The sequence below is a fragment of the Leucopleurus acutus genome (genome assembly GCF_964270905.1).
Source record: "Leucopleurus acutus genome assembly, chromosome: 2".
Classification (NCBI taxonomy): Eukaryota; Metazoa; Chordata; class Mammalia; order Artiodactyla; family Delphinidae; genus Leucopleurus; species Leucopleurus acutus.
In genome coordinates this window covers 124636048-124662970 of record NC_139143.1, presented here as the reverse complement: position 1 = coordinate 124662970, position 26923 = coordinate 124636048, and the positions used below count along the sequence as shown (strand labels likewise).

The 26923-nt window shown below is 36.1% G+C and overlaps 1 protein-coding gene across 3 annotated transcripts in view; it reads right to left on the bottom strand.

The window, feature by feature from the left end:
* ADGRL4 (adhesion G protein-coupled receptor L4) overlaps positions 1-26923 on the bottom strand; it is a 126143-nt gene that overhangs the window by 21287 nt on the left and 77933 nt on the right. For all 3 annotated transcript variants that reach the window (XM_082833985.1, XM_082833983.1, XM_082833984.1), the window contains 6 exons: positions 26589-26705; positions 15924-16129; positions 10174-10347; positions 8752-8955; positions 6451-6671; positions 6255-6321 (listed from right to left, as the gene is read on the bottom strand). In XM_082833985.1, coding sequence (XP_082690111.1) covers positions 6255-6321; positions 6451-6671; positions 8752-8955; positions 10174-10347; positions 15924-16129; positions 26589-26705 — 989 coding nt within the window. The remainder of the gene's footprint in view (positions 1-6254; positions 6322-6450; positions 6672-8751; positions 8956-10173; positions 10348-15923; positions 16130-26588; positions 26706-26923) is intronic.

Sequence of the window (26923 nt, the reverse complement as noted above, 5' to 3'; positions counted from 1 at the left end):
ATTAACTGAGATGCTAAAAGGGTTTTGTAAAGATTAAAAGACTACACAAACATAAAGTGAACAATAATTCTAATTGACTGTCTTGCTCTACCAACATCCCTAGTGTTTCCCTCTCACCATTTCATTATGTAACATCCCTCAATGTAAAGCTGCATTTATACGAAAATACCAGGGATGAATTTCACCTTGGCTGGTGAAATTCTAAGTGAGCTGGTTATTTCTTATTGGGCTTGAGAGACCCAAGGGGTTTCTTTTTCGATATTTTTTTGGATTGATAAGTTTTATGAAGTTATTCAAATTTTATGAAATTTTTTAGAACAAGTTCCAAGAAGATTATCTGTGAAGGTATTTCTGATAAGAATATAACTCCCATGAATGGGAATACATAGGAAACTACAAATGTATTATTTATGTTAAGTTCTTTTTTAGCACCACTTTTCCTTTTTTAAAATTCCAGCTACCTGTTTCAAGAAGGTCAGAATAATATGAAAAAGTAGCTAAATGTTATAGGCTCTGAAGTTCTTATTAATACATAATATGGAGAAAAGGGTAGAATACTGAAGTGCCTTGAACCACAGAGGTCACTAAAGATGCATCTAACAAATATGATGCCATTAAATTAACACATGTAATTAAAATGTTATCCATGTAATTAAAATTGTTATCCACAATTTAAAATTTACAATGAATAGTGTTTCTAATATAACTTCAATGGGGTCATCTAAAGGACATTGCCCAAACTATGATTTTAATTCTCTTCCTTATATTTGTGCCATTTAAAGAAAGCTGCAAATGCACTCCTATAAAAGATACTTAAAAACCAAGTCTACACTAGTAGCTCCCAGTCAAGAGATTTAGGAGTATTGCCCCCCATGGGACATTTGGTTGTGTCCAGAGACAGTTTTGGTTGTCATACCCAGGTGGTGATGGTGGAGCTAGTGGTGATGATAGAAGTCAGAGATGCAGCTAAACTTCCATACAGCACAGGTGCCACAACACAGATTTGGTCCTATGTGTTAATGATGCCACTGTTGCAGAATCTTGGTCTATCATAATTCTTCCTTTCAGTTTATATATTCCTATTTAGCCATTAGACACCACAGTAGATAAAATTATCTAGTGTTGGCAAAAATGTCAGAAAACAGACATTCTTATATATTGTCAATGGAAGTATCAATTGAAGTAAGTGTTTCGGAGGCAATTTGGAAATTTAAAAATCTGCCTCTACTTGCATTTGTACCTTTTTTAAAAATTGAAGTTTAGTTGACTTACAATATTACATTAGTTTCAGGTGTACAACAGAGTGATTTGATATTTTTATACATTATGTACTATACAAAGTTATTATAATATTATTGACTATATTCCCTGTGCTGTACATTATACTTCTAAAAAGCACTTCATAACAAATTTATATAATGGGTATATGTAACTGTATTGAAACGATTCTCTTGCAGTATTATTTGTAAGAAGAAAATCAATAAGAAAGTGATTAAATAAATTAGATCATACTCATAATATGCAATGATAAAAAATAGTAGAATTGTATGTTCTAACAAGGAAGGATGAATATGATACATTGCAGGTTATAAATAATTTGGGTTATTTGAATTTATAATCAAATTTCTTGCTTACATTTATACATATGTATATGCATATTTATGTGTGGTATATATGTATTTGTGTGTGTGTCTGTATGCATAGCAAAGGTCTGGAAAGATACAAAGTAAATATTAAGCAAAAGAGTAGTCAGTCATGAAGAATATGAGTATGTTTTGAAATGTTCACTTTTTACTTTACATAGTCTTGTAATATTTGCATTTCTTTCAAGCTTGGGCAATTTGCGAAATTTAAAAAAAGTAATAAGAATACATCACATAATAATAAATATACATAGACATGGTCTGTCTTATAAGGCTTATGTGAGGAATTCAGTTTTGAGTAGGTTTTAATAGTTATTTCCTAGTGAAAGGGAATTAAGAGATTGTAGACACAATTTAGAACAATTAGAGGAGACCATCACAAAAAACTGAGTGGAATTCTGGGCAACCTAAAAAGACATGGGTAAAGGAGCAATATAGAAACACTGAATTATAAGAGTTGTGATTTAAATTGAAATTAAAGTTCTCATTTTTTAAAGAAAATGCCTTATTTGGACACAGCTTAATTAGCATTTGCCTCAATCCAGCAAATTAAATTCTTCAATACTGAACATATCTATGAGAAACTTCAATTTCTACTTAAAAGTTAAATTATTTTCACAAACTCTTCTTTATATTTGTGTACTTGAATCTAATCATTTGCACAGTTTTAGTTGAAAGAATTCAGCATGAAAGATTAAAAATACTGAAGAAAAGAAATAAATTATGTAAATTATCTTCAGTTTGCAGCTTGCTTTACAAAGATTTAGAAATCTCTTTCTTGTACAGCTCAATCTTTCAAAAGCATGGCTAGGTCTTTTCATGTATAGTTATAATCTTAACATTCTAAATGTAGTGATTCGTAGATAGAATCAGTGGGGTCAGTGGTTCACACTTCAGAATTCTAAGAGATCCTTAATATTAATGAGTAAACACCTGAGGAGTACTTTTATTTGATCAATGCCGAAAATGTTGCTGCTCAAATACCTAAGTAGTTAACACTTAACAGAGTAGATTGAAAGCTTGAATCTTCCTTTGAAACAACATATCTAGGGGTAGAAAAAGCCACCAGTGCGAACTAATTCAGTGCTTATTCATTTACATATTATCTTAAAGGCATCATCATTATAACTCCAAACCAGACATGCCCCAGGGCTCCATTCATAAAAACAAGCAAATATCATTTACTGGGAATTGGTTCTTACTCTACAGAAGAAATGCAAGGATTCCATGTAAGAATTAAACCCTTTGCCAGTTGTTCGATAAAAATGTCTTTTCCAAGTACAAGTCTTCCCAGATTTATTCAGAGAAAGCTGAGAAAGCAATTTTATCTCTCATTTAAAGCCAGGCATAACAAAGTCACCACTAATTATCTATTTAAATTTGAAGGTTCACTTACTTTTTTATCTTTATTCTGGAAAGTAAATACTATTTATTCTATTAAATTTCTATTGCTTCTCTTTAAGACATTTCACACTTTGTTTCATTTCAGTTAACGTTTTCCAGCAGAGTGTACTAGAGACTTTTAACAAATTCCATGTATAAGCACGGTTATCATAATAATATCTTGCTATAATTAAACAAATGCTGTCACATCTTCACCAATATTTAAAAAATTAGGACCTATGCTTATATATATGTATACAGACACACACACACACACACACACACACACACACACACACACATTATACTGGCCGCTCTATGGCATAGGGCTCTATGGCTCTAATTGGCTTATGTGATGGCTTACACTTAGATGGTATATGTGATTTTTTTTAGTGTTTATAGTATTTCATTTCCATCTTGGCCCCTTCCATTTTTCAGAGAGGGCCAGCCACGCCACCGTTCAACATCACCTGTGCTCAGCCTATTTTCTTGCTGTGTATTACTTCACTTGAGCTGACAACCTTCTGGGCAGCACTACAACTTTTCTTCCCCTCTCTAACTTTTTTGTGCTTATAGGATAGCTGAAGCCTTTGTGCGTTCGCCCCGTCATTTTATTCCCAGGCACACTCTATAATAATCCTTTTCCTCCCTGCTGTCAAGGGGATAGTCCAATAAGCATGCAGCCTGCAGAAAACTAAAAGCAAGTCTAGGCTCTATGTTCACACTTGACCCAAAGTCAGGGGACATATGTCAAGCTGTCATAAAAATTGTTCATATATTGCTCTTGTATATCAAGGAGACATGAAAATTCCACAGTCACATCAATCCGGGATCAAGATGAGAGTTTTACTCTTATTATTTCTGATTCCATTCTTTACAGACCTTTTGGAGTACTCCTTCACAATTTGAACTTGTCTTCATGGAGATGGGGGAGTACTTTCTTTTTTTTTTGACTGACAGGGTAAGGAAAAGCTTTTCATAGAGAACAATGCACTCCCTCAAAGGCCAAGGACTCCTAACTCTGAGACACGACCCTCTCAGCCCCACTCTTTAGTCCCCTTACTGGGCTACAGCTGGTCCTACTGTTTCTTTGAAAGACCCATGGGAAGTGTCAGGTCCAAACTATTGGTGGCTCTTTTTCAAATGTCTGGGTGCTCAATATTTCTTTTACTTTATCTTTGAATGCAATACTATTCTGGGACAACAGGAAAACTTTTACTTAATGTTGTATCATGCAGCTGAATAACAATAATAATAATAATAGTAATAGTAATAATAGGCCAGCATTAGCACAGAAATCCAGAGATCACTAGAGTAAAGGAATTCACTTTCATTCAATAATTAAAGAATTTCTGCTGTTTTCAAAGATATAAAAAAGATAAACAGTATTCAGTTTTAGACTCAACCGAAAGGCCTTATCCATTTCTTAAGTAGCCTGACCCTCTAGTTAAATGAATGATTATCATACACAAACCATATGGAAGATATATTGGTTCATTAATTTCAGACTAGGACAGTGTGACATTGTTCATTTAGGCTTCTAGGAAAGTTTACAGGACTCATTTTTAGATAAGCCCATCTAAAGTCTGTCCATCTTACTATAAGATAATCCAAAGTTATCTTTTCCCTTATAGAAGCAAAAGTAAAAAAAAAATAATTTCAGGGAACACTTTCTGTTTCTTACTTTAGAGAAATATGCTCCTATTTTTCCTGTTTTCAGGAACTTTCTAGCCCACTACTTTCCTCTAAACTCTAAGAATCACTGATCCAAAGAACTTTCACTTATACAAAACAATATGAGAGATGGTCCACTCCGTAGAGAAGGAATCAGTAAAATTAGAAAATTTAGACAGTGCTTTCACACAAAATACTCATATCAGGGCAACGCCTGAAAATATATGGATGGGACACATTCAGCCTCTATTCTCATGTGGGTTGAAAATTTTGGAATTCTAAATAAACTAACTCTGAAACTGTTTTAGCTGAAATCTTGCCAATGTTTTCTTTTTATATTACTAGATTCACTGTGAGAATTATAAACAATTTTCTGTGATGATTAGGAAATACAGTTACTGAATGCACTTTATTTCACCCACACCATTAAAAGGTAAACCTTGAAGAAAATTCTCTGCTTTGCATTTCAAGTCTTTCTCCATTTAGCAGCTTCCTCACACCCATAAAAACACATGGGGAGGGGCTTCCCTGGTAGCGCAGTGGTTGAGAGTCCGCCTGCTGATGCAGGGGACACGTGTTCGTGCCCCAGTCCGGAAGGATCCCACATGCTGCGGAGCGGCTGGGCCCGTGAGCCATGGCCGCTAAGCCTGCGCGTCCGGAGCCTGTGCTCCACAACGGGAGAGGCCACAACAGTGAGAGACCCGCGAACCACAAAAAAAAAAACCCCAAAAAAACACATGGGGAGAGGAAAAAAATTCAAAAAAGATAGCTAGCTGATGGTCAAAACATATGGAACAAAGTTGTCCAAAATACTGTCACAACTCCTCCATTGACAATTCATTCTATTGTAGAGCCTTGTCAGACCTCCCAGATTCATTGACAGACTATTATATTCAGAGAGGCTTTGAAAACTTACGGCACTTAGAAATGCTCTGGAGACACATAAAAATGTCTTTATTTAGAATGGAACATATAACACCTGCCAAATTTGTAGGTTTGAAACCACTTCCAATAAGAATTAAAAGGCCCTCTTCCCAGTTGAAATAGGGCTATCAATACATGACTTGCCTGCTCATGGGAAATAGTGGGTTCTTGTCTCTGATGTCGCAATTTAGTTTAAAATCACTTTCGTGATGACAGGGTACATAAGGATGATAAAACTATAAAGATGACAGTCTAATCTTCAAAGATCACTGATCATTGATAAAAGATTAAATAACGTAAACATCTGAAATGCCAGATTATCAGCTGGTTGGCACTCTCTCAGTATTGAGGTATGCTGAGATACTACTGATAAGTGAAAAATGCTTTTTCTACATGTAATGAAAAAATACAGCCTCCCAAGAGGGCCAAATTAATTATAATAGCTTTGAGTTTAAAATGTATATTTTTTCTCAATAGTGATGCAATATATGTCCAGTATTAATAAATGATTTATTGTAAAGTGCTCAAAATTATTTTTCCCCTCAAAGTAATGCCTGATTGTTGAGAATTTTAAGCACCCTTAAACTGTAACTTTTTTTGAATTCTAGCCGCAATTTTATGTATACTTACAAGGATGATTAGACATGCTGGTCCTATAAAACTCCAAATAAAGTTGTTTTCTGTGCTAAGCCAACATCTGAAAAGTAAATAAGAGATAAAATCTACATATATGCTTGTACGTACTTCAACAAAGCAAAATTTTCAATGATATACAAAGTTTATTCAGAATTGCATTCCAAATATTTACGAGATCATCTTAACTTACACTTTGGTGGTGCCATAATACCTATATCCTAATGATGCTGAAAATCCAACTACCACAGCTGGGCTGAGATAGCCAAAGATATAAAAATTCTTGTGCAAAAATCCCTTGTTGTAGATGACTCCTACAACAATGAGATAGAGGTGGATGCCTTCAATGCACATCCATGCAAAGGCAGCTAAAAAGAAGTAATGCAGCAGCCCGGCAATGATGGAACAGAAGAGCTAGAAAGCAAAGAAAGAAACCATAAGCAATGTGTACTTTAACATTATTGCAACATAAAATCTTGACTTTCTCCATAAATTATGCCATTTCATATAATGCTTGGTCACATTAAAATATCCTTGTCAAGTGTCAGTTTTTTAAATTGTACCATTTCCAACTGATTTAAAAGAATTGTGCTTCATCAGTGTGAAACATTCACCAGTCCTGTAATAGAACTAAGTTGCTGTTCTCGTCCAGAGATTTATACTTTTTATACACTTATATTATGTGATAAATTGTGGATTAGTCACATGATTATCTCACAGTAACTGTTATGATTTGAGTTGATTTCTGTTTTGGAGCTGCCTTTACTTTCCTTTATCTTAATCATGCTCAAAGAATGAAAATTACTGCTAATACTATGTTAAACAAAACACTATAAATAATTAAGAGAAGGCACTGAAGTTACAAAACAGACAAATGATGATATATTTTACAAAAATATCCATTATATGATCACTTGAAGTTACAAGATTATCAGGTAAATTTGAGATGGATTTCAGTTAAATATTATTTATTAGTATTGACTTCACACTTAGAACTAGAGTTAGGTTTATAAGAAATAACAAACTGTAATAGTTATACACTTCTGTAGTAACAGAACTAACACAATCTATTACTGGTGGGATAACACAACATTTACATACTTACTGCACTTAATAAAATAGAGTATAATTGAAACATAATGAGATTACCTACTAAAATATATTCGAGAGTACTATATAAGGCTGGGGATGGTGATTAAAATTTGGGAACCACTGCAGTGAGGAAGTGAGATTTGAAATACGGCTTTAAAATGGGAAGAATTTGATAGGTGAAATAGAATTGAAAATAAACACTGGTGAAATAGAATTGAAAATAAACACTAACGAATAGTTTTGTGGTGAGGATGATGGTGGGGTGAAGCTGAAGGAGGAATAGGGCTTTGGAGGATAGTGGGAGGTACACAGAATTGACACGTGTTATAAATACCACTGCAAAACAAACAAACCAACAAAAACATACGGAGTTTACAGTCTTTTGTAGGCTATTTAAAATAGGTGCTTTGTGGCATCTACTTCAGAAGAAAACCTTGATAACTGATGGTTAGTCTCAGTACTTGAAAGATGACTAGTAAGAATGGAAATATGGAGGCAATTTAATGTTTTGTGGCCATGTTGATGCACTTCTCTGGTCTCCAGCTGCAGGGCAGGCTGCAGTTGCTCTACAGGAAAGCCACTGATATGCTCACATTCCCTGATGGTGCTGACAGCCATTGACTGAGCACAGCAAGACATTCCTGTTCTTGAGAGACCTGCCAGGTGACTTTGGCTGAGGGTCTTCTCAAAGGACTCCTTGACAGGCAAACTGGGCTTTCCTTAGAACTGCACTGCTGTGTAAAGCGCTTCTACTCACTCATCCTTTCATCTTTCTTTCCTTCACTCAGGCTCAGGCCTGCATCTTGGTCTGATGGCTCTCCAAGTCTCTCTCTTCCCGTTTTCTCTCACAGCCATTTCGCTTAATAAATTTATATTGTTTTATCCCACTTTAGTGTCTGCTTCGAGGATGACCCAGACTAGCTCAAGATGGGAACTATTTGATAAGGCTCTAAATCAATAATGGTGGAAAATGGTTAGAAAAGTGCATTTACTAGGTTGAGCTAATTCATCATATTTCAACCTATGAACCTTAGCCACTTTTGTGTTCCGTCCCTGTCTTGAGATAAACATTTTTTCCAACTCTCTCTCTCTCCCCTCTTTTTGTTTAACGCCCACGGAAAAACAAACCAAAACAAAACAAAAAACAAAATAAGGTTATTTCTTCAGTTTGTTGACAAGTTTTTGCAGTTCATCATAATGAGGGCCACTGTGGTTAATGGAATTACTAAGCAAGTTGTTCAGATATATTAGCATTCTCAAACTTAGAAACACCTTAAGAACAAAGTATATCGTGTATTTGCCCCATTAAGCCCTTAATTCCAATTCATGTTTCTATGACATATATATTTAGGAAAGTAAAAATTTAGAAAATAAAAATAGAGAGTAAGGGAGATCTACATACCTTATTAGTATTTGTATTGATCCCAACAAGAAAAACAAGTTCAGCAAGGAATAGGCTACAGCAGAGATTTTTGTGAATTGTTGTCCTGGTGCTTTGAATTTCACTGAAGAACCAGAAGGTAAAAATGCATATGGCAAGGCAAATCAGTGAAATAATTATTCCTAGTTGAGTGATCCTTGTAAGAATATTATAATCTTTAATACCCTAAGGGAAAATAATAATACAACTGTTAAAAGAATAACTCAGTAGCTCGTCAAAGGAACTACAACATATAATGAACTTCCCTTTTTGGTGAAACATTAAACTGTTCCTAAAATGTAAAAATACAAATGTGCATTTAGATGAGAACATTTTGTACTTTTGAAAATGCTCAACATTCAGAAAATCTGATATAAATCATGTAGCACTTTAAAAGTTCTGTAATTAGTGATTTTTTTCCCTAAGCATAGCATATATTAGTACATGGTTTAACAATGTTATCACCATCAGTTTCTTGATATTAGAAAGGCAATTCATTATTGTAATGTGAAAATGGTTAATTAAAGCAGCTTTATCAGTGGTAAGAACAAGTAATTTCTATGCAGTAATTCATTTAAACACATTAAACAAAGGTATCAGAAATGCTGAATATGTAGAATAACAAAACAGTATAGTCGCGAGACTTTGAAATTGGAAAGGATGGTTTCGCTCTAACCAGATGGTTTTAAGAGGCATCTTTGTTTATTTAACATTCAGAAAAAAAATCATCTTTGTTACTGACATTAGGGTTAGGCAGATTTATTTAGTCATGATATGTATTTGATGGATTTTAAGTATTGTATGGAAATGAGCCTGTAATCTAAAGATTCCAATACAAGGATATAAAATAAAAACCTATATAATGTAAAAGCAAGATATTACTGATGTAAAATACATATTATGAAGCTATTCACCTTAGAAAGATTTTTCATGTTTAAAAATCTTGTGGGGTTCTACATTATTAAAACATGGTATTTGTTATGAATGTGCTAATACTTATTGACCAGGTATCAAATATTTTTAATGAATTTGTCATCAGTAAAAATAAACTTTCAATACAAAGGCAAAAGCCCTTGAAGTCCATGATACTTTAAAATGTATAAATGGTCCTTAAAAGCCGCATTAAAAACTAAGAGTCAATGGATAGATATTTAATACACAATCTACTAGATATTATAGATTAGGTAAGTTTTACACTAAGAATAACCAAAGATCCAAACTAGATATGTCATAGAAGGCAGGTAAGAAAAGAAAGACTAAAAAAAAGGTAATGTTGAGATTGTATCAGTAAATTAAATATGCTATTTATACCCAAGAAAACATATAAAAATTAAATATTCTCTTGAATGACATAAAGAAGAAGAAAAAATAGATTTATAAATATGAATTGGAAAATTGGCTTACAATAGAAGAACCAGAAGACATCAAAATTGCAAAATGTGTCAGGTGGTTACAGCTGCATGAGGTGTGGGTCTCATTTGAGTATGTCACCTCACAGCCCTCCGAAGACCAGCTGCCATTCATGGTGTCAGGTAAGTAGTTCCAAAATGCACATTGACTCCTATACTTATCTGTGGTCTGAAAAAGAGACATTTTACTGACAGGAAAAAGAGAAAAATTTACACATACGACATCGTTTTGGTTATATTTAAAATACCATTTTGCATAGCAATATAATTAAAACCATGCCTAAAAAGTAAAGCATAAAATCAATGCTAATAAGTGAATGCTACTGTTGTGTGAAAAAATTGAAGTTTATACTGCAATCATGCTATATTTTATCAATCCTGTGTCATGCATTTGTGAGAATTATTGTCAATTGAGATCATGTATGTCATTTAGAATGGTGCATGACATATCTCATTATCTTCGATAAATGTTTATTGGATATGCACTAGATATTAGTCATTGATCCAGGTGCTAAAAATACAGCACTGAACAAAACAAAAAAAGTGTTTGCGTTTTTTTTTTTTTTTTTTTTTTTGCGGTACGCGGGCCTCTCACTGCTGTGGCCTCTCCCGTTGTGGAGCACAGGCTCCGGACGCACAGGATCAGCTGCCATGGCTCACGGGCCCAGCCGCTCCGCGGCATGTGGGATCTTCCCGGACGAGGGCACGAACCCGCGTCCCCTGCATCGGCAGGCGGACTCTCAACCACTGCGCCACCAGGGAAGCTCCGTGTTTCTGTTATTGACCTTACATTCTAATGAGGAGATAAGATATTATTAAACAAAATAAATAAGCTAGGGAAAGGAGAACAGAAGTAATTTGAGGAGGCTTTTCCTAGGAAATGACATTTAAGCAAATACTTCAATTAAGTGAGAGTGTGAGTCTTAAAGACTTGGGAACAGAGGGTTCCAAGAATAGAAAATGAATAGAATGAATAGAAAATGGAAAACCTCTGAAGTGAGACTCAATGAAGGTCTTCCAGAAACATCTAGAAGCCAGTGCAGTTCAAGCAATGAATGAGGTAAAGGGTACTGAGTGTAAGATCAGAGATAGACAGGGGCTGATCAAATAGACTACAGGAAGGTTGTTCAATAAATAGCAGAGTTCTCCTTATCATATATTAATATTAACTAATCATAACACAATACTTAATGCACTGTAAGTTTTAATAAGTTACTCATAGAATGCTGTATACCTATGCTTGTGTCTTGTAGAAATAAAAACTGTTTACAATTATGTAACAATTTATAGTTAACTAGGTGCTTTCTTACCTACTTTGTTTAATTTGATCCTTGAACCCTGTGAGTGGGTATTGTGTTGAGAGACCAAGAGATGTCAAAAAATATATGCAAGACTAATCATTGATAAGTGGAGTAAAACAGAACCAAATGCAAATCTTCAGACAACTATTCATTAAAGAAAATATTAGTTGAGTATCAAATATAGGCACTGTGCTAGGAGCCACGGATTCTTAGTTGAAAAGATAAAGCATCTGCCCTCAAGGATGACAGAAGCCTAGATGATTTTAATACAATTAGACAGTTGCTTTAATGGCCTATATAGAAAATCCAACACTTAGATCAATAGTTGGAGCACTGGCCAATTTGATTGGAGTACGTCTAGGAAGACAGTGATTGAACTAAAACTGGAGAGATGACAAGAAATTTTTCAAAGAGGTCACGCTATGTGAAGAAAATTGAAACTCTACATCCAGTTGCCCCAAAACTGCCAGGAAAATACCCAATCCCACTCTTGTTAAAAAACAAACAAACAGATAAGCTAGAGGAGCCAGAAGGACTCTAGAATTGAGGAACTAGAGTCAGCTGAGAGTGCATCACTCAAAAAACAGGGGTTAAGTGAGGGTCTGTCTACATGCTGAGCACCCACCATTGCCCACCACTGTCTTTTTATTCTCCTAATCCTTGCAGTGAGCTTCTGTCTTTAGGCATGAGACTAAAAGGTTTCTGAGGAACTAAAGGCCGAAGAGAAATGACTTTTAGGTAGTGATCTTCAGGATCTTCCAGTGCAATGGCCAGAAACTAGCCTGATGATAACTCTCTAGGGAGGCACACCACTGCCACAAGCCACCTGAACACACAATCATCTTTCAAATGTCTCATTATTAGATATGGATGGATGGCCATGAACCACTAGACCTCCGAGGACACACGCTACCATGAAAGACAAAGAACAAAAAGCCAACAAGCCAAACAGAGGAAATCATGAACATAATGTAGGGAGTAGAACACAGGTTTTTTTAAAATATAAATACTACCACAGAGAAATACTGCACCTATGAAACAAAAGTAGAGTTCAAAAAATAAGGGTGCTCTGTTATAATTAAGTATAAAGTAGAAATAAAATATGTTAGCAGGAAAAAAAAATGTAAAGGAAAACTTAAAATGAAAAAAAAAAAAAAGACCTTAGAGGCTCAGCTGGAGAGTCCAATATTTACATAAGAATAACAAGAGAAGAGACAAGAGATACTGGAGAGAAAGAAATTAGCAAAGAAATAATAATAGAAAATTCCCTAAAACTGAAGACCATACATTTTCAGACTGAACAGACTCACATAAATGCCTAGTACAATTAATAAAGAAAGATCCACACCAAGGTTCATCTTTGATTGAATCCTGAGAATAAAGATAAGATCTCAAAAGTTTGAGAGAAAGAGACAGATCACTTGCAAAAGAATGCAAATTTTAAGTAAAATATTAATTGCATGCAACTTCCCCAGGTTAACCTGGAAAGCTAGAAAAAAATGAGCAAGGTCTAGAAAATTCTGAAGAAAAAATTATTCACAATTTATAACTCTATACCATGGAATTTATCTAAGTGTATGGATAAGATAGAAATATAGTATATACTTAGCTAAAAAGATAATGCAAGAGCTCAAAAACTTGACTTTCTGGGCACCTTTCTCAAGAGTCACTGGAGAATATGCCACCAAAATATAGAGATAAACCAAGAAAGAGGAATCGTTGGTTCAAGGAAACATTGAATCTGACACAGGAGAGAGGATAGTTGCATGCCCAGGATGATGGTGACAGAGATGTCCAGGCTGATAGCTATACAGAAGGCAAAGGATAGACCATCCAGACAGGATCAAGTTCACAGAGGCCTAACAAGGATGTCTCCAGAACATTAATTTAGCTGATAATCCTATGTATTTGAATGTTTTATAAGGAGATTTATAGTACTATCAGAAAGTTTGGGGACTAATTAGTAATGGATAAATAGAAATCTAAGCAAGCTAAATTAAGGGAATTTACTAACACCAGGCAAATTGTTCAGCCTCATGATTCAGCTGTGTATAACACATTGAAAACTGATTTAACCCAAAGTTTGATGAAGTGTGGGAGGATGAATAGTTGGGGGAGTGTGTGGATCACAGGGGAAGACATGTATAAGAAAATTAAATCCACATTTTCTATAGATGAAGGCAATAGATAGTATCTATTTTTTAAAAGCTTAAAAAAATAAGAGGAGTTATTAAGTTTGGGGTGAAGGAGATAGAGGGTCAATGGAAAATGCTTTCCCATTTTGTAGGAGGCCAGAAACTTCAGCCTATTTGTTAGCTGAGACACTGGGACCAATGTGGAGACATCCAGGAAAGCTGAGGTAATGGACAAAGCTTAATTTCTTGGGAGGTAGGTGGGGGAGTGATTCAGAGAATAGCATCAGGCAGGAGAGTATCTTAGCTGTGGAAGAATGGATTCTGGAGAAAAACTGTGGGTATGAAACTTTGTTCTACCAGTTGTTACTGAGTGACCACGGGCAAGGCATTTAATCTTTCAGAGTCTCAGTATCCTCATCTGTGAAATGGAGATAACAGTACATACCTCATAGGGTTCTTGTGAGAATTAAAGTAAATAACTTAGAACAAAGCATGTTTCCATATAAGCATTATTAAAGTATTGGTTGCTATAATTATTATCATTATTATTATCTGTATTATTATAACAACTATAATTAATATTCCTCTAAAGTAATGAAGTATATACTAGTTGGTGAAGTTGCAATTATCAGGGAATCAGGAAGTGGAAGGTGTTACATATGAAATAACTTCGATTTTCCTAGAGAATAAAATGGTATCCAAATTTTATTCTGAGAGGGAAGCAATTGATTAGGTAAATGTATTGTCAGAGGAAAGAGATGAAATTTCAGAGTGGTCATTGCTTTGCATGGGAAAAGAATTTGAACAGAGAAGAAGATTAAGGACAATCAAGTTTTCTCATTAAGTATGGTGAAGAACTCTTGTGTAAATGTGTGTTTTGTTTTGTTGCTGTGTCAAACAGAGATGGGAGAAGTGGGCTGTCCCTGGCACCTCTTCAGCTGCCAAAACATTCCACTGGTAAAAACTGTAGAAAAACCATAAGACCATGTAAAAGAACAATGTTTGTTTTCTAGTATCAAAAGGTCATTTGCATTTAGCATCTGAAAATATCTAAATTTAGTTTCCATTCTTAAAACATTTCACACCTTCTTTTTCCCTCAACAGAATGCCCACCATTGTTTCGGTTTGACCTACTATTTACTTGCAATTTCTATACATTTTGTTTCTCTCTACATCAGATGTCTGTCTTTAGAGTGACACATTTGTACTGTATGGAAGCATATAGAGTGGTCCCTCGATATTCACAGGGGATTGATTCCAGGACCCCTGCGCATTCCGAAATCCACGGATACTCAAGTTACTTTTGTAAAATGGAGTAGTATTTGCATATAACTTATGCACATCCTTTTGTATACTTTAAATCATCTCTAGATTACTTATAAAACCCAATACAATGTAAATGCTATGTAAATAGTTGACGGGCTGCAGTAAATTCAAGTTTTGCTTTTTGGAAATTTCTGGAATTTTTTCCCTTGAATATTTTCCATTTGTGTTTGGTTGAATTCATGGATGTGGAACCTGTGGATACGGAGGGCTGACTATATGTTCTTTTAATCCCCTGTTTTCCATAAACATGCAAATACAATTGCCCAGCTTCAAGGTTCTCCAAATAGAGTTTCTGAGGCACTTTAATTATGTACTAAGATTGAAATTCAATTGAAAGCCCAATAAACCATTAACTGTAAAAATGCAGCAAACAATATGATTTTGAGTTTCCCCTTCACTTTTAGGTCTATAGAAACCCTAAATACTTAGTTATTTCTAATCATTTTTTTTATTGTATAGTTTTAATTATACATGGGTTTGAAAAAAGATTTAGAATAACAATAAAAGAGTAAAGTGTTCTCAGATAATTTCTTTATGAAATATTATAAACTTCTCTATGATTTTATTTTAATCAGCACCCAAATCCCTGCAAGTATTATTTTATATGACAATTAACCAAACACCTCCCTCATTATACAAGTAACATTTATCTCTTTAATACTTTTTTATAACTTCTTCCTTGAAGGGCTGGAGACTTCCAAAATGAACAATGTACTTAAAAATAAAACTAAAATGTAGCTTAATTTCAGATAATCAAATACATAAAATTCTTTGGTATTTATTATAAAATTTAAAGAGCACTGAAAGTACAAAAATATTTTATAGAAAAATTAGTTGAAACCACTTTACTCTTTTATTTCAATTTTGAATTTGCATTTTTAAACTCAAGAACTGACATACAATTAAAGTGACACTACAAAAACATGATCATTTCTCTGAATGCTTCACAATTATAATCAATAGTCAACAGAAACACAACTTACCTTTATGTGATTTAATGTAAATGTTATTTTTTCAAGTTCATACAATGTGGGTGGGTTTGAGCTAATTGAGACTGAAATTACTGAAGAGATGACTCTTCCCTCCTCTTCAGCTTTATCATAACTTTGAGGTTCCAATAAGATGTTGTCAGATGATGAAAATAGAGGACCAATACTCTTATAATATAAAAATGCAACTGCAACACTGCCTGTCAATCAAATAAGTGTATTCAGTGAAATTCTTAAAATAAACATAAAAATTGACCAAAGGGAGTCATACAAATTCCCAGATACTGAAATGTGGGTCATAATATATCTATGCTTACATCATCCAACCATATTAAGACATATTCTCTGACCTCTGTGACTCTGAAACTGATTGTGGACTGTAGCATTCCCTTGGCACAGACTAGGAGAAAAATAGTCCTAGATAAATTTACATCTAAGTGCTGACTAAGAACCAAGGAGTACAGTATATTCACTTGAAAAATAAAATTTTGACTTACTACTTTGCTGGGCGAATATATGAATTAGAAAGATATTGGGAGAAAATTATCACAGATTTACAGTATTAAGAAAGTTTAGAATTGAAAGAGTTGTGAGATGCCACTGAGTTCAACCTCATGCCCACTGAAATGCTTCCTCTTTAAATTCATGACATATAGTTATGCCGACACAGCATAAGGAATTTATTGCCTTTCGAGGCAGCCATTTATCTGAAACCCTGACACTCCCCAAATGCAGCACATCAGCACATAACCAGATACTAGAAATGTTACCTGATCAGTATAGACTATCACATGCCTATTTTTCCCTTAGCCTGGACACTACACCTATTTTAACGGATCTCAAATTGCCTTGGCTTTTGAGATCATTATCAGCAGCTCATTATCACTGATATTAAGTGTGTGTGAACAACTCAACATGGACAACTATTATCTTTTAAAATTCCTGTTGTCACTTAGGTCACATTCCTTCTCTGTTGTACAGAATTACAGACAGTAAATTGAGGAATTTATATTCAGAATTTACTCTTGGAGTTAGAAGTTCTGGATTTAGTCATTTCTCCTACTTGTGTGTCCCAGGGTAAACTTGAGTTTTCTCATGTATAACATGATGGTAGTGATATTCCCTCTGGCTATTTACTAGGATAAGGGGGAGACCAAATGAAATTATATGAGAGAGTCTTCTATAAAATTTAAGATGCTATATTAATATGATTATTGTTATACTTATTAACTAGAAATGTTATATGTTTGCTTTAGATACTTGGACAAATTTGGAAGAACTCTATCATATTCATTTTCCCTCAAATTTGTGACACCAGCAAATAATTTGAAAAGCATAAATTAATCAAAATCATTAATACAAATGTTGATAATGTCATCAAAAACAAAGGTCTGTGATATAATGCTGGAACCATCCACATCACAATATCACACTAATAGCTAGTATTCTTTGGATATGGTTATGTGAGCTAGAAGTTGCAAAAATGTGTCACTATTCACGTTTTCTATCTTAGTATAAAAAGGCACCCCAAGATACTGCTAAGAGCCTTGCTGAAATTCAGATACATTACATATTTTCCTAAACTGCCAGCCCAGAAAACTTATATCAAAAAAATAATGTTAGTATAACACGGTTGGGCTAGTGAAATTGTGATGGCTCCAGATGACAACTAGCCCAGCATTTGCTATGGACAGACCAGGGATGGAAGCAGAACCTGGAAACCTCTTAGGGGAACTTGACTTAGTCCAGCTGATGAACCAGTTCATGCAACAGCAACTTCTCAGAGGTTGTAGTAGTGGGTAGTCCAAAATCAAATGAAGCACCAAAGAGATAACATGGATTTAAAAATCTATCACTTTGATACTTTCTAAAGGAAAATATTTATTTAACATCAATTTTTGACTTTGGGTAAAAGGAGACTCATGCCACGTAGAATGGTCCAAAATCCCTTTTTAATCTTTTTCTGAATATTGATCCAGTATTTGTTCATTCTTTTTAAATCATTTGGGACCTATTTTAATTCCCATGATTTCTCACTAATTCTAGGCCTGATCTAGCTTTTAACTCTCATATCAGATCTGTACCTATTTTCAGTAAACTAGGGGTTCATTCACTAATGATAGGCACTAAAATTCAGTATATAAAAAAGATTAAAAATCCATCTGTGCCACCCTTATTTTCCTCCTAATGATACTATGCAGCTTTTAACTAATGAATGTTTTTATTAAGGAAGTTTGTCAATAAATGAATAATCACATGTAGACATCATTGAGTGGGTTTGATCAGTTTCTTACACTTGTCCTTATTTTGATGATTCAACCTTGAGGAAAATAAATTTTCTCCCTCTGCTTTCTTGAGAGCTGATATTACTGTCCCTTTCAAATGTCAGCGTTTGCATGCGTGATTATGAAATGTAACAAAACTACCATACACTAAGACACGATCTCTTCGAGATATTAATTCCATGACAATTTCATCATCTGTCACTATGATAAGTATTTTCAATGTCTTTATTCTCAACTTCCAAATACTACTCAAATTGTCTTTGAAAATACAACAGTTTAACACATTCTTTGGATTTGCTCCTAAATATTACGTGTGTGCTTGGTTAATTAGAATATGATGTAATGGGGTAAGAGCCATGGGTTCAATGGCAGTATGGCTTAGTTATTTTTGTTTTTTATGGCTATCTGTTTCTTACTTTTGAATAAATAATGACAAAAAAAAATGGAAAGGATAATATCAATGGATTAGAAAAAAATTCCCACATTAGCTCTGTAAAAATTTTTTTAAAAAGATGGTATTCTGAGAGGGAATGTGCAACAAGCTTTTTAACAATAAAGACAGGAGATCACCTTCCTCTCCACAGATACACCAGAAATACATCTACGCGTGGAACAACTCCTACGGAGCACCTACTGAACACTGGCAGAAGACCTCAGACCTCCCAAAAGGCAAGGAACCCCCCACGTACCTGGGTAGGGCAAAAGATAAAACTAAACAGAGACAAAAGGATAGGGACGGGTCCTGCACCAGCGGGAGAGAGCTGTGAAGGAGGAAAAGTATCCACACACTAGGAAGCCCCTTCGCGGGCGGAGACTTCGGGTGGCGGAGTGGGGGAGCTTGGGAGCCGCGGAGGAGAGCACAGCAACAGGGGTGCGGAGGGCAAAGCGGACAGATTCCAGCGCAGAGGATCGGGCCGACCGGCACTCACCAGCCGAGAGGCTTGTCTGCTCGCCCGCTGGGGCGGGCGGGACTGGGAGCTGAGGCTCCGGCTTTTGTCGGAGCACCGGGAGAGGACTGAGGTTGGCGGCTGAACACAGCCTGCAGGGCGTTGGTGCGCCGCGGCTGGCCGGGAGAGAGTCCGGGGAGGGGTCTGGACCTGCCGAAGAGGCAAGAGACTTTTACGTCCCTCTTTGTTTCCTGGTGCACGAGGAGAGGGGATTGAGAACGCTGCTTGCGGGGGCTCCAGGGACGGGCGCGAGCCGCGGCTGGGAGTGCGGAGCCCAGAGACGGACATGGGACGCTAGGGCCGCTGCTGCCGCCGCCAGGAGGCCTGTGTGCGAACACAGGTCGCTAGCCACACGCCCTTCCGGGGAGCCTGTGCAGCCCGCCACTGCCAGGGTCCCGGGATCCAGGGACGGCTCCGCCGGAGAACGCACGGCGCGCCTCAGGCTGCAACGTCACGTCACGCCGGCCTCTGCCGCTGCAGGCCCGCCCCGCACTCCGTGACCCTCCCTACCCCCCGGCCTGGGTGAGCCAGAGCCTCCGAATCAGCGGCTCCTTTAACCCCGTCCTGTCTGAGCAAAGAACAGACGCCCTCCGGCGACCTACACGCACAGGCGGGGCCAAATCCAAAGCTGAGCCCCTGGGAACTGTGAGAACAAAGAAGAGAAAGGGAAATCTCTCCCAGCAGCCTCAGAAGCAGCGGATTAAAGCTCCACAATCAACTTGATATACCCTGCATCTGTGGAATACCTGAATAGACAACGAATCATCCCAAATTAAGGAGCCCTGTGGATGAAAGGCTCTTGGTGCTGCAGCCAGGAGTCAGTGCTGTGCCTCTGAGGTGGGAGAGCCAACTTCAGGACACTGGTCCACAAGAGGCCTCCCAGCTGCACATAATATCAAACAGCAAAAATCTCCGAGAGATCTCCATCTCAACGCCAGCACCCAGCTTCACTCAACGACCAGCAAGCTACAGTGCTGGACATCCTATGCCAAACAACTAGCAAGACAGGAACACAACCCCACCCATTAGCAGAGAGGCTGCCCAAAATCATAATAAGTCTACAGACACCCCAAAACACACCACCAGACGTGGACCTGCCCACCAGATAGACAAGATCCAGCCTCATCCACCAGAACACAGGCACTAGTACCCTCCACCAGGAAGCCTACACAACCCACTGAACCAACCTTAGCCACTGGGGACAGACACAAAAAACAACAGGAACTACGAACCTTCAGCCTGCAAAAAAGGAGACCCCAAACACAGTAAGATAAGCAAAATGAAAAGACAGAAAAACACACAGCAGATGAAGGAGCAAGATAAAAACCCACCAGACCTAACAAATGAAGAGGAAATAGGCAGTCTACCTGAAAAAGAATTCAGAATAATGATAGTAAGTTTGATCCGAAATCTTGGAGATAGAATGGACAATAGAATGGACAAATTGCAAGAATCAGTTAACAAGGACCTAGAAGAACTAAAGATGAAACAAGCAACGATGAACAACACAATAAATGAAATTAAAAGTACTCTAGATGGGATCAATAGCAGAATAACTGAGGCAGAAGAACGGATAAGTGACCTGGAAGATAAAATAATGGAAATAACTACTGCAGAGCAGAATAAAGAAAAAAGAATGAAAAGAACTGAGGACAGTCTCAGAGACCTCTGGGACAACATTAAACGCACCAACATTTGAATTATAGGGGTTCCAGAAGAAGAAGAGAAAAAGAAAGGGACTGAGAAAATATTTGAAGAGATTATAGTTGAAAACTTCCCTAACATAGGAAAGGAAATAGTTAATCAAGTCCAGGAAGCACAGAGCGTCCCATACAGGATAAATCCAAGGAGAAATATGCCAAGACACATATTAATCAAACTGTCAAAAATTAAATACAAAGAAAACATATTAAAAGCAGCAAGGGAAAAACAACAAATAACACACAAGGGAATCCCCATAAGGTTAACAGCTGATCTTTCAGCAGAAACTCTGCAAGCCAGAAGGGAGTGGCAGGACATATTGAAAGTGTTGAAGGAGAAAAACCTGCAACCAAGATTACTCTACCCAGCAAGGATCTCATTCAGATTTGATGGAGAAATTAAAACCTTTACAGACAAGCAAAAGCTGAGAGAGTTCAGCACCACCAAACCAGCTCTACAACAACTGCTAAAGGAACTTCTCTAGGCAAGAAACACAAAAGAAGGAAAGGACCTACAATAACGAACCCAAAACAATTAAGAAAATGGGAATAGGAACACACATATCGATAATTACCTTAAATGTAAATGGACTAAGTGCTCCCACCAAAAGACACAGATTGGCTGAATGGATACAAAAACAAGACCCATATATTTGCTGTCTACAAGAGACCCACTTCAGACCTAGAGACACATACAGACTGAAAATAAGGGGATGGAAAAAGGTATTTCATGCAAATGGAAACCAAAAGAAAGCTGGAGTAGCAATTCTCATATTAGACAAAATAGACTTTAAAACAAAGACTATTAGAATAGACAAAGAAGGACACTACATAATGATCAAGGGATCGATCCAAGAGGAAGATATAACAATTGTAAATATTTATGCACCCAACATAGGTGCACCTCAATACATAAGGCAAATACTGACAACCATAAAAGGGGAAATCGACAGTAACACATTCATAGTAGGGGACTTTAACACCCCACTTTCACCAATGGACAGATCATCCAAAATGAAAATAAATAAGGAAACACAAGCTTTAAATGATACATTAAACGAGATGGAGTTAATTGATATTTATAGGACATTCATCCAAAAACAAAAGAATACACATTTTTCTCAAGTGCTCATGGAACATTCTCCAGGATAGATCATATCTTGGGTCACAAATCAAGCCTTGGTAAATTTAAGAAAATTGAAATTGTATCAAGTATCTTTTCTGACCACAACGCCATGAGACTAGATATCAATTACAGGAAAAGATCTGTAAAAAATACAAACACATGGAGGCTAAACAATACACTACTTAATAATGAAGTGATCACTGAAGAAATCAAAGAGGAAATCAAAAAATACCTAGAAACAAATGACAATGGAGACACAACGACCCAAAACCTGTGGGATGCAGCAAAAGCAGTTCTAAGGGGGAAGTTTATAGCAATACAAGCCCACCTTAAGAAGCAGGAAACATCTCGAATAAACAACCTAACCTTGCACCTCAAGCAATTAGAGAAAGAAGAATAAAAAAACCCCAAAGCTAGCAGAAGGAAAGAAATCATAAAAATCAGATCAGAAATAAATGAAAAAGAAATGAAGGAAACAATAGCAAAGATCAATAAAACTAAAAGCTGGTTCTTTGAGAAGATAAACAAAATAGATAAACCACTAGCCAGACTCATCAAGAAAAAAAGGGAGAAGACTCAAATCAATAGAATTAGAAATGAAAAAGGAGAGGTAACAACTGACACTGCAGAAATACAAAAGATCATGAGAGATTACTACAAGCAACTCTATGCCAATAAAATGGACAATCTGGAAGAAATGGACAAATTCTTAGAAATGCACAACCTGCCAAGACTGAATCAGGAAGAAATAGAAAATATGAACAGACCAATCACAAGCACTGAAATTGAAACTGTGATTAAAAATCTTCCAACAAAGAAAAGCCCAGGACCAGATGGCTTCACAGGCGAATTCTATCAAACATTTAGAGAAGAGCTAACACCTATCCTTCTCAAACTCTTCCAAAATATAGCAGAGGGAGGAACACTCCCAAACTCCTTCTACGAGGCCACCATCACCTTGATACCAAAACCAGACAAGGATGTCACAAAGAAAGAAAACTACAGGCCAATATCACTGATGAACATAGATGCAAAAATCCTCAACAAAATACTAGCAAACAGAATCCAACAGCATATTAAAAGGATCATACACCATGATCAAGTGGGGTTTATTCCAGGAATGCAAGGATTCTTCAATATACGCAAATCTATCAATGTGATAAACCATATTAACAAACTGAAGGAGAAAAACCATATGATCATCTCAATAGATGCAGAGAAAGCTTTTGACAAAATTCAACACCCATTTATGATAAAAACCCTGCAGAAAGTAGGCATAGAGGGAACTTTCCTCAACATAATAAAGGCCATATATGACAAGCCCACAGCAAACATCATCCTTAATGGTGAAAAACTGAAAGCATTTCCACTAAGATCAGGAACAAGACAAGGTTGCCCACTCTCACCACTCTTATTCAACATAGTTTTGGAAGTTTTAGCCACAGCAATTAGAGAAGAAAAGGAAATAAAAGGAATCCAAATCAGAAAAGAAGAAGTAAAGCTGTCACTGTTTGCAGATGACATGATCCTATACATAGAGAACCCTAAAGATGCTACCAGAAAACTACTAGAGCTAATCAATGAATTTGGTAAAGTGGCAGGATACAAAATTAATGCACAGAAATCTCTGGCATTCCTATATACTAATGATGAAAAATCTGAAAGTGAAATCAAGAAAACACTCCCATTTACCATTGCAACAAAAAGAATAAAATATCTAGGAATAAACCTACCTAAGGAGACAAAAGATCTGTATGCAGAAAATTATAAGACACTGATGAAAGAAATTAAAGATGATACAAATAGATGGAGAGATATACCATGTTCTTGGACTGGAAGAATCAACATTGTGAAAATGACTCTACTACCCAAAGCAATCTATAGATTCAATGCAATCCCTATCAAACTACCACTGGCATTTTTCACAGAACTAGAACAAAAAATTTCACAATTTGTATGGAAACACAAAAGACCCCGAATAGCCAAAGCAATCTTGAGAACGAAAGAAGGAACTGGAGGAATCAGGCTCCCTGACTTCAGACTATACTACAAAGCTACAGTTATCAAGACGGTATGGTACTGGCACAAAAACAGAAAGATAGATCAATGGAACAGGATAGAAAGCCCAGAGATAATCCCACGCACATATAGTCACCTTATCTTTGACAAAGGAGGCAGAAATGTACAGTGGAGAAAGGACAGCCTATTCAATAAGTGGTGCTGGGAAAACTGGACAGCTACATGTAAAAGTATGAGATTAGATCACTCCCTAACACCATACACAAAAATAAGCTCAAAATGGATTAAAGACCTAAATGTAAGGCCAGAAACTATCAAACTCTTAGAGGAAAACATAGGCAGAACACTCTATGACATAAATCACAGCAAGGTCCTTTTTGACCCACCTCCTAGAGAAATGGAAATAAAAACAAAAGTAAACAAATGGGACCTAATGAAACTTAAAAGCTTTTGCGCAGCAAAGGAAACCATAAAGAAGACCAAAAGACAACCCTCAGAATGGGAGAAAATATTTGCAAATGAAGCAACTGACAAAGGATTAATCTCCAAAATTTATAAGCAGCTCATGCAGCTTAATAACAGAAAAACAAACAACCCAATCCAAAAATGGGCAGAAGACCTAAATAGACATTTCTCCAAAGAAGATATACAGAGTGCCAACAAACACATGAAAGAATGCTCAACATCACTAATCATTAGAGAAATGCAAATCAAAACTACAATGAGATATCATCTCACACCAGTCAGAATGGCCATCATCAAAAAATCTAGAAACAATAAATGCTGGAGAGGGTGTGGAGAAAAGGGAACCCTCTTACACTGTTGGTGGGAATGTAAATTGATACAGCCACTGTGGAGAACAGTATGGAGGTTCCTTAAAAAGCTACAAATAGAACTACCATATGACCCAGCAATCCCACTACTGGGCATATACCCTGAGAAAACCATAATTCAAAAAGAGTCATGTACCAAAATGTTCATTGCAGCTCTATTTACAGTAGCCCAGAGATGGAAACAACCTAAGTGTCCATCATCGGATGAATGGATAAAGAATATGTGGCACATATATACAATGGAATATTACTCAGCCATAAAAAGAGACGAAATTGAGCTATTTGTAATGAGGTGGATAGACCTAGAGTCTGTCATACAGAGTGAAGTAAGTCAGAAAGAGAGAGACAAATACCATATGCTAACACATATATATGGAATTAAAAAAAAAATGTCATGAAAAACCTAGGGGTGAAACAGGAATAAAGACACAGACTTACTAGAGAATGGACTTGAGACTATGGGGAGGGGGATGGGTAAACGGTGACAAAGTGATAAAGAGGCATGGACATATATACACTACCAAACGTAAGGTAGATAGCTAGTGGGAAGCAGCCGCATAGCACAGGGAGATCAGCTCGGTGCTTTGTGACCGCCTGGAGGGGTGGGATAGGGAGGGTGGGAGGGAGGGAGATGCAAGCGGGAAGAGATATGGGAATATATGTATATATATAACTGATTCATTTTGTTGTGAAGCTGAAACTAACATACCATTGTAAATCAATTATACTCCAATAAAGATGTTAAAAAAAAAACAATAAAGACAACATATTTTTTAATGAAGTGATGTCTGTAAAAGTGACATATGTGTGTTATTGTATATATTTTCCGTTTGTATGTATGACCACCCACAATGCTTTGTGGAAATATTATAATTCATGTTTTATAGTTAATATATTTGACCTATATGTGAACAGCACCAATTCTATTATCAGCAGAGATTTTTTTTTCTAAGTGCATTGCACTATGAGAGCAGATAAATGGTTAAATTAAAATAGCAGCTGCTAGTTTGCCTGTGGTTAGGTGACAAGGGAAAGCTGGTCAGGGCTGATTTCTTTGTTACCTCCTTCTCTTCAAGTCTTAGTTCTGTATTATCTGTTGATGTACATAGAGACAAACCCGTTAGCTTCTTGTGCCTTAGTTCCATTATCCATAAAATGAGGCCATTAGGTTAGATAACTGTAAAGTCACTTGCTAGTACTAGCATTCTATGGTCCCATTTCTTAAGAAATCCTGCCTTTAGTTTAGCTGAAGAGTTTAGTGTACAAAAACTAAGAAATGAGTGGAAGAGAAATCCATGCTTAAACAATAACTTTCTACCTTTTTGAACACTACCTCTATTCATCTTCTTCATACAATCCCAAATTCAGTCTTACAAGGAGGAATATGAAGGATTACTGAAGATGAAATATTAGAAGAACTCTATGAAAATTATAGCATCTGACTGCTGCAAAATGAGGAATAAAATCACAGTTCCTTTGTATATTTCCACTGGGATCTTAACATTATTAGACAGTTACAGATTTGGAGGATCGAGGACAAGAAGGATCTAGGTATCAGCAGCTAAAATTCTACCCAGATATTTTTATCATAATGAAAATCTCAAATATAAATATGGAAATTCTGTGTATAAACATAAAATATTTTTGTATAGAAAACCACACAAGTTATATGCACATATGATACAATCAAATGTATGGTATTTATTGCAAAACATTGAAATATTGTATATAAGATTGTCAAAGTCCTACCATTTGAATGATATGCAGCTTTTCTATTTGGAAATATCTTTATATTATCTCCGTCCATATTCATATGGGGATGAATATGCTTCATGTGATATGAATCAAAAAAGAAAACTTTGAGAGCTGAAACAAAATCATGAAAATAATAAATTCTCTGAAATTAGTTTAATCAATGTATTTATTTAGTTAGAGACAATTTCATCCATCATTGTTATATTTCAACTTCTTAATTACGGCAGGTAGAATGAACATATTCTGAACATGATGTTTGGACATTATAATTTGTATTTAAAAATCTGATTCAAGTTTATTTGTTTGATTTCACTATAGCATTCATGGTT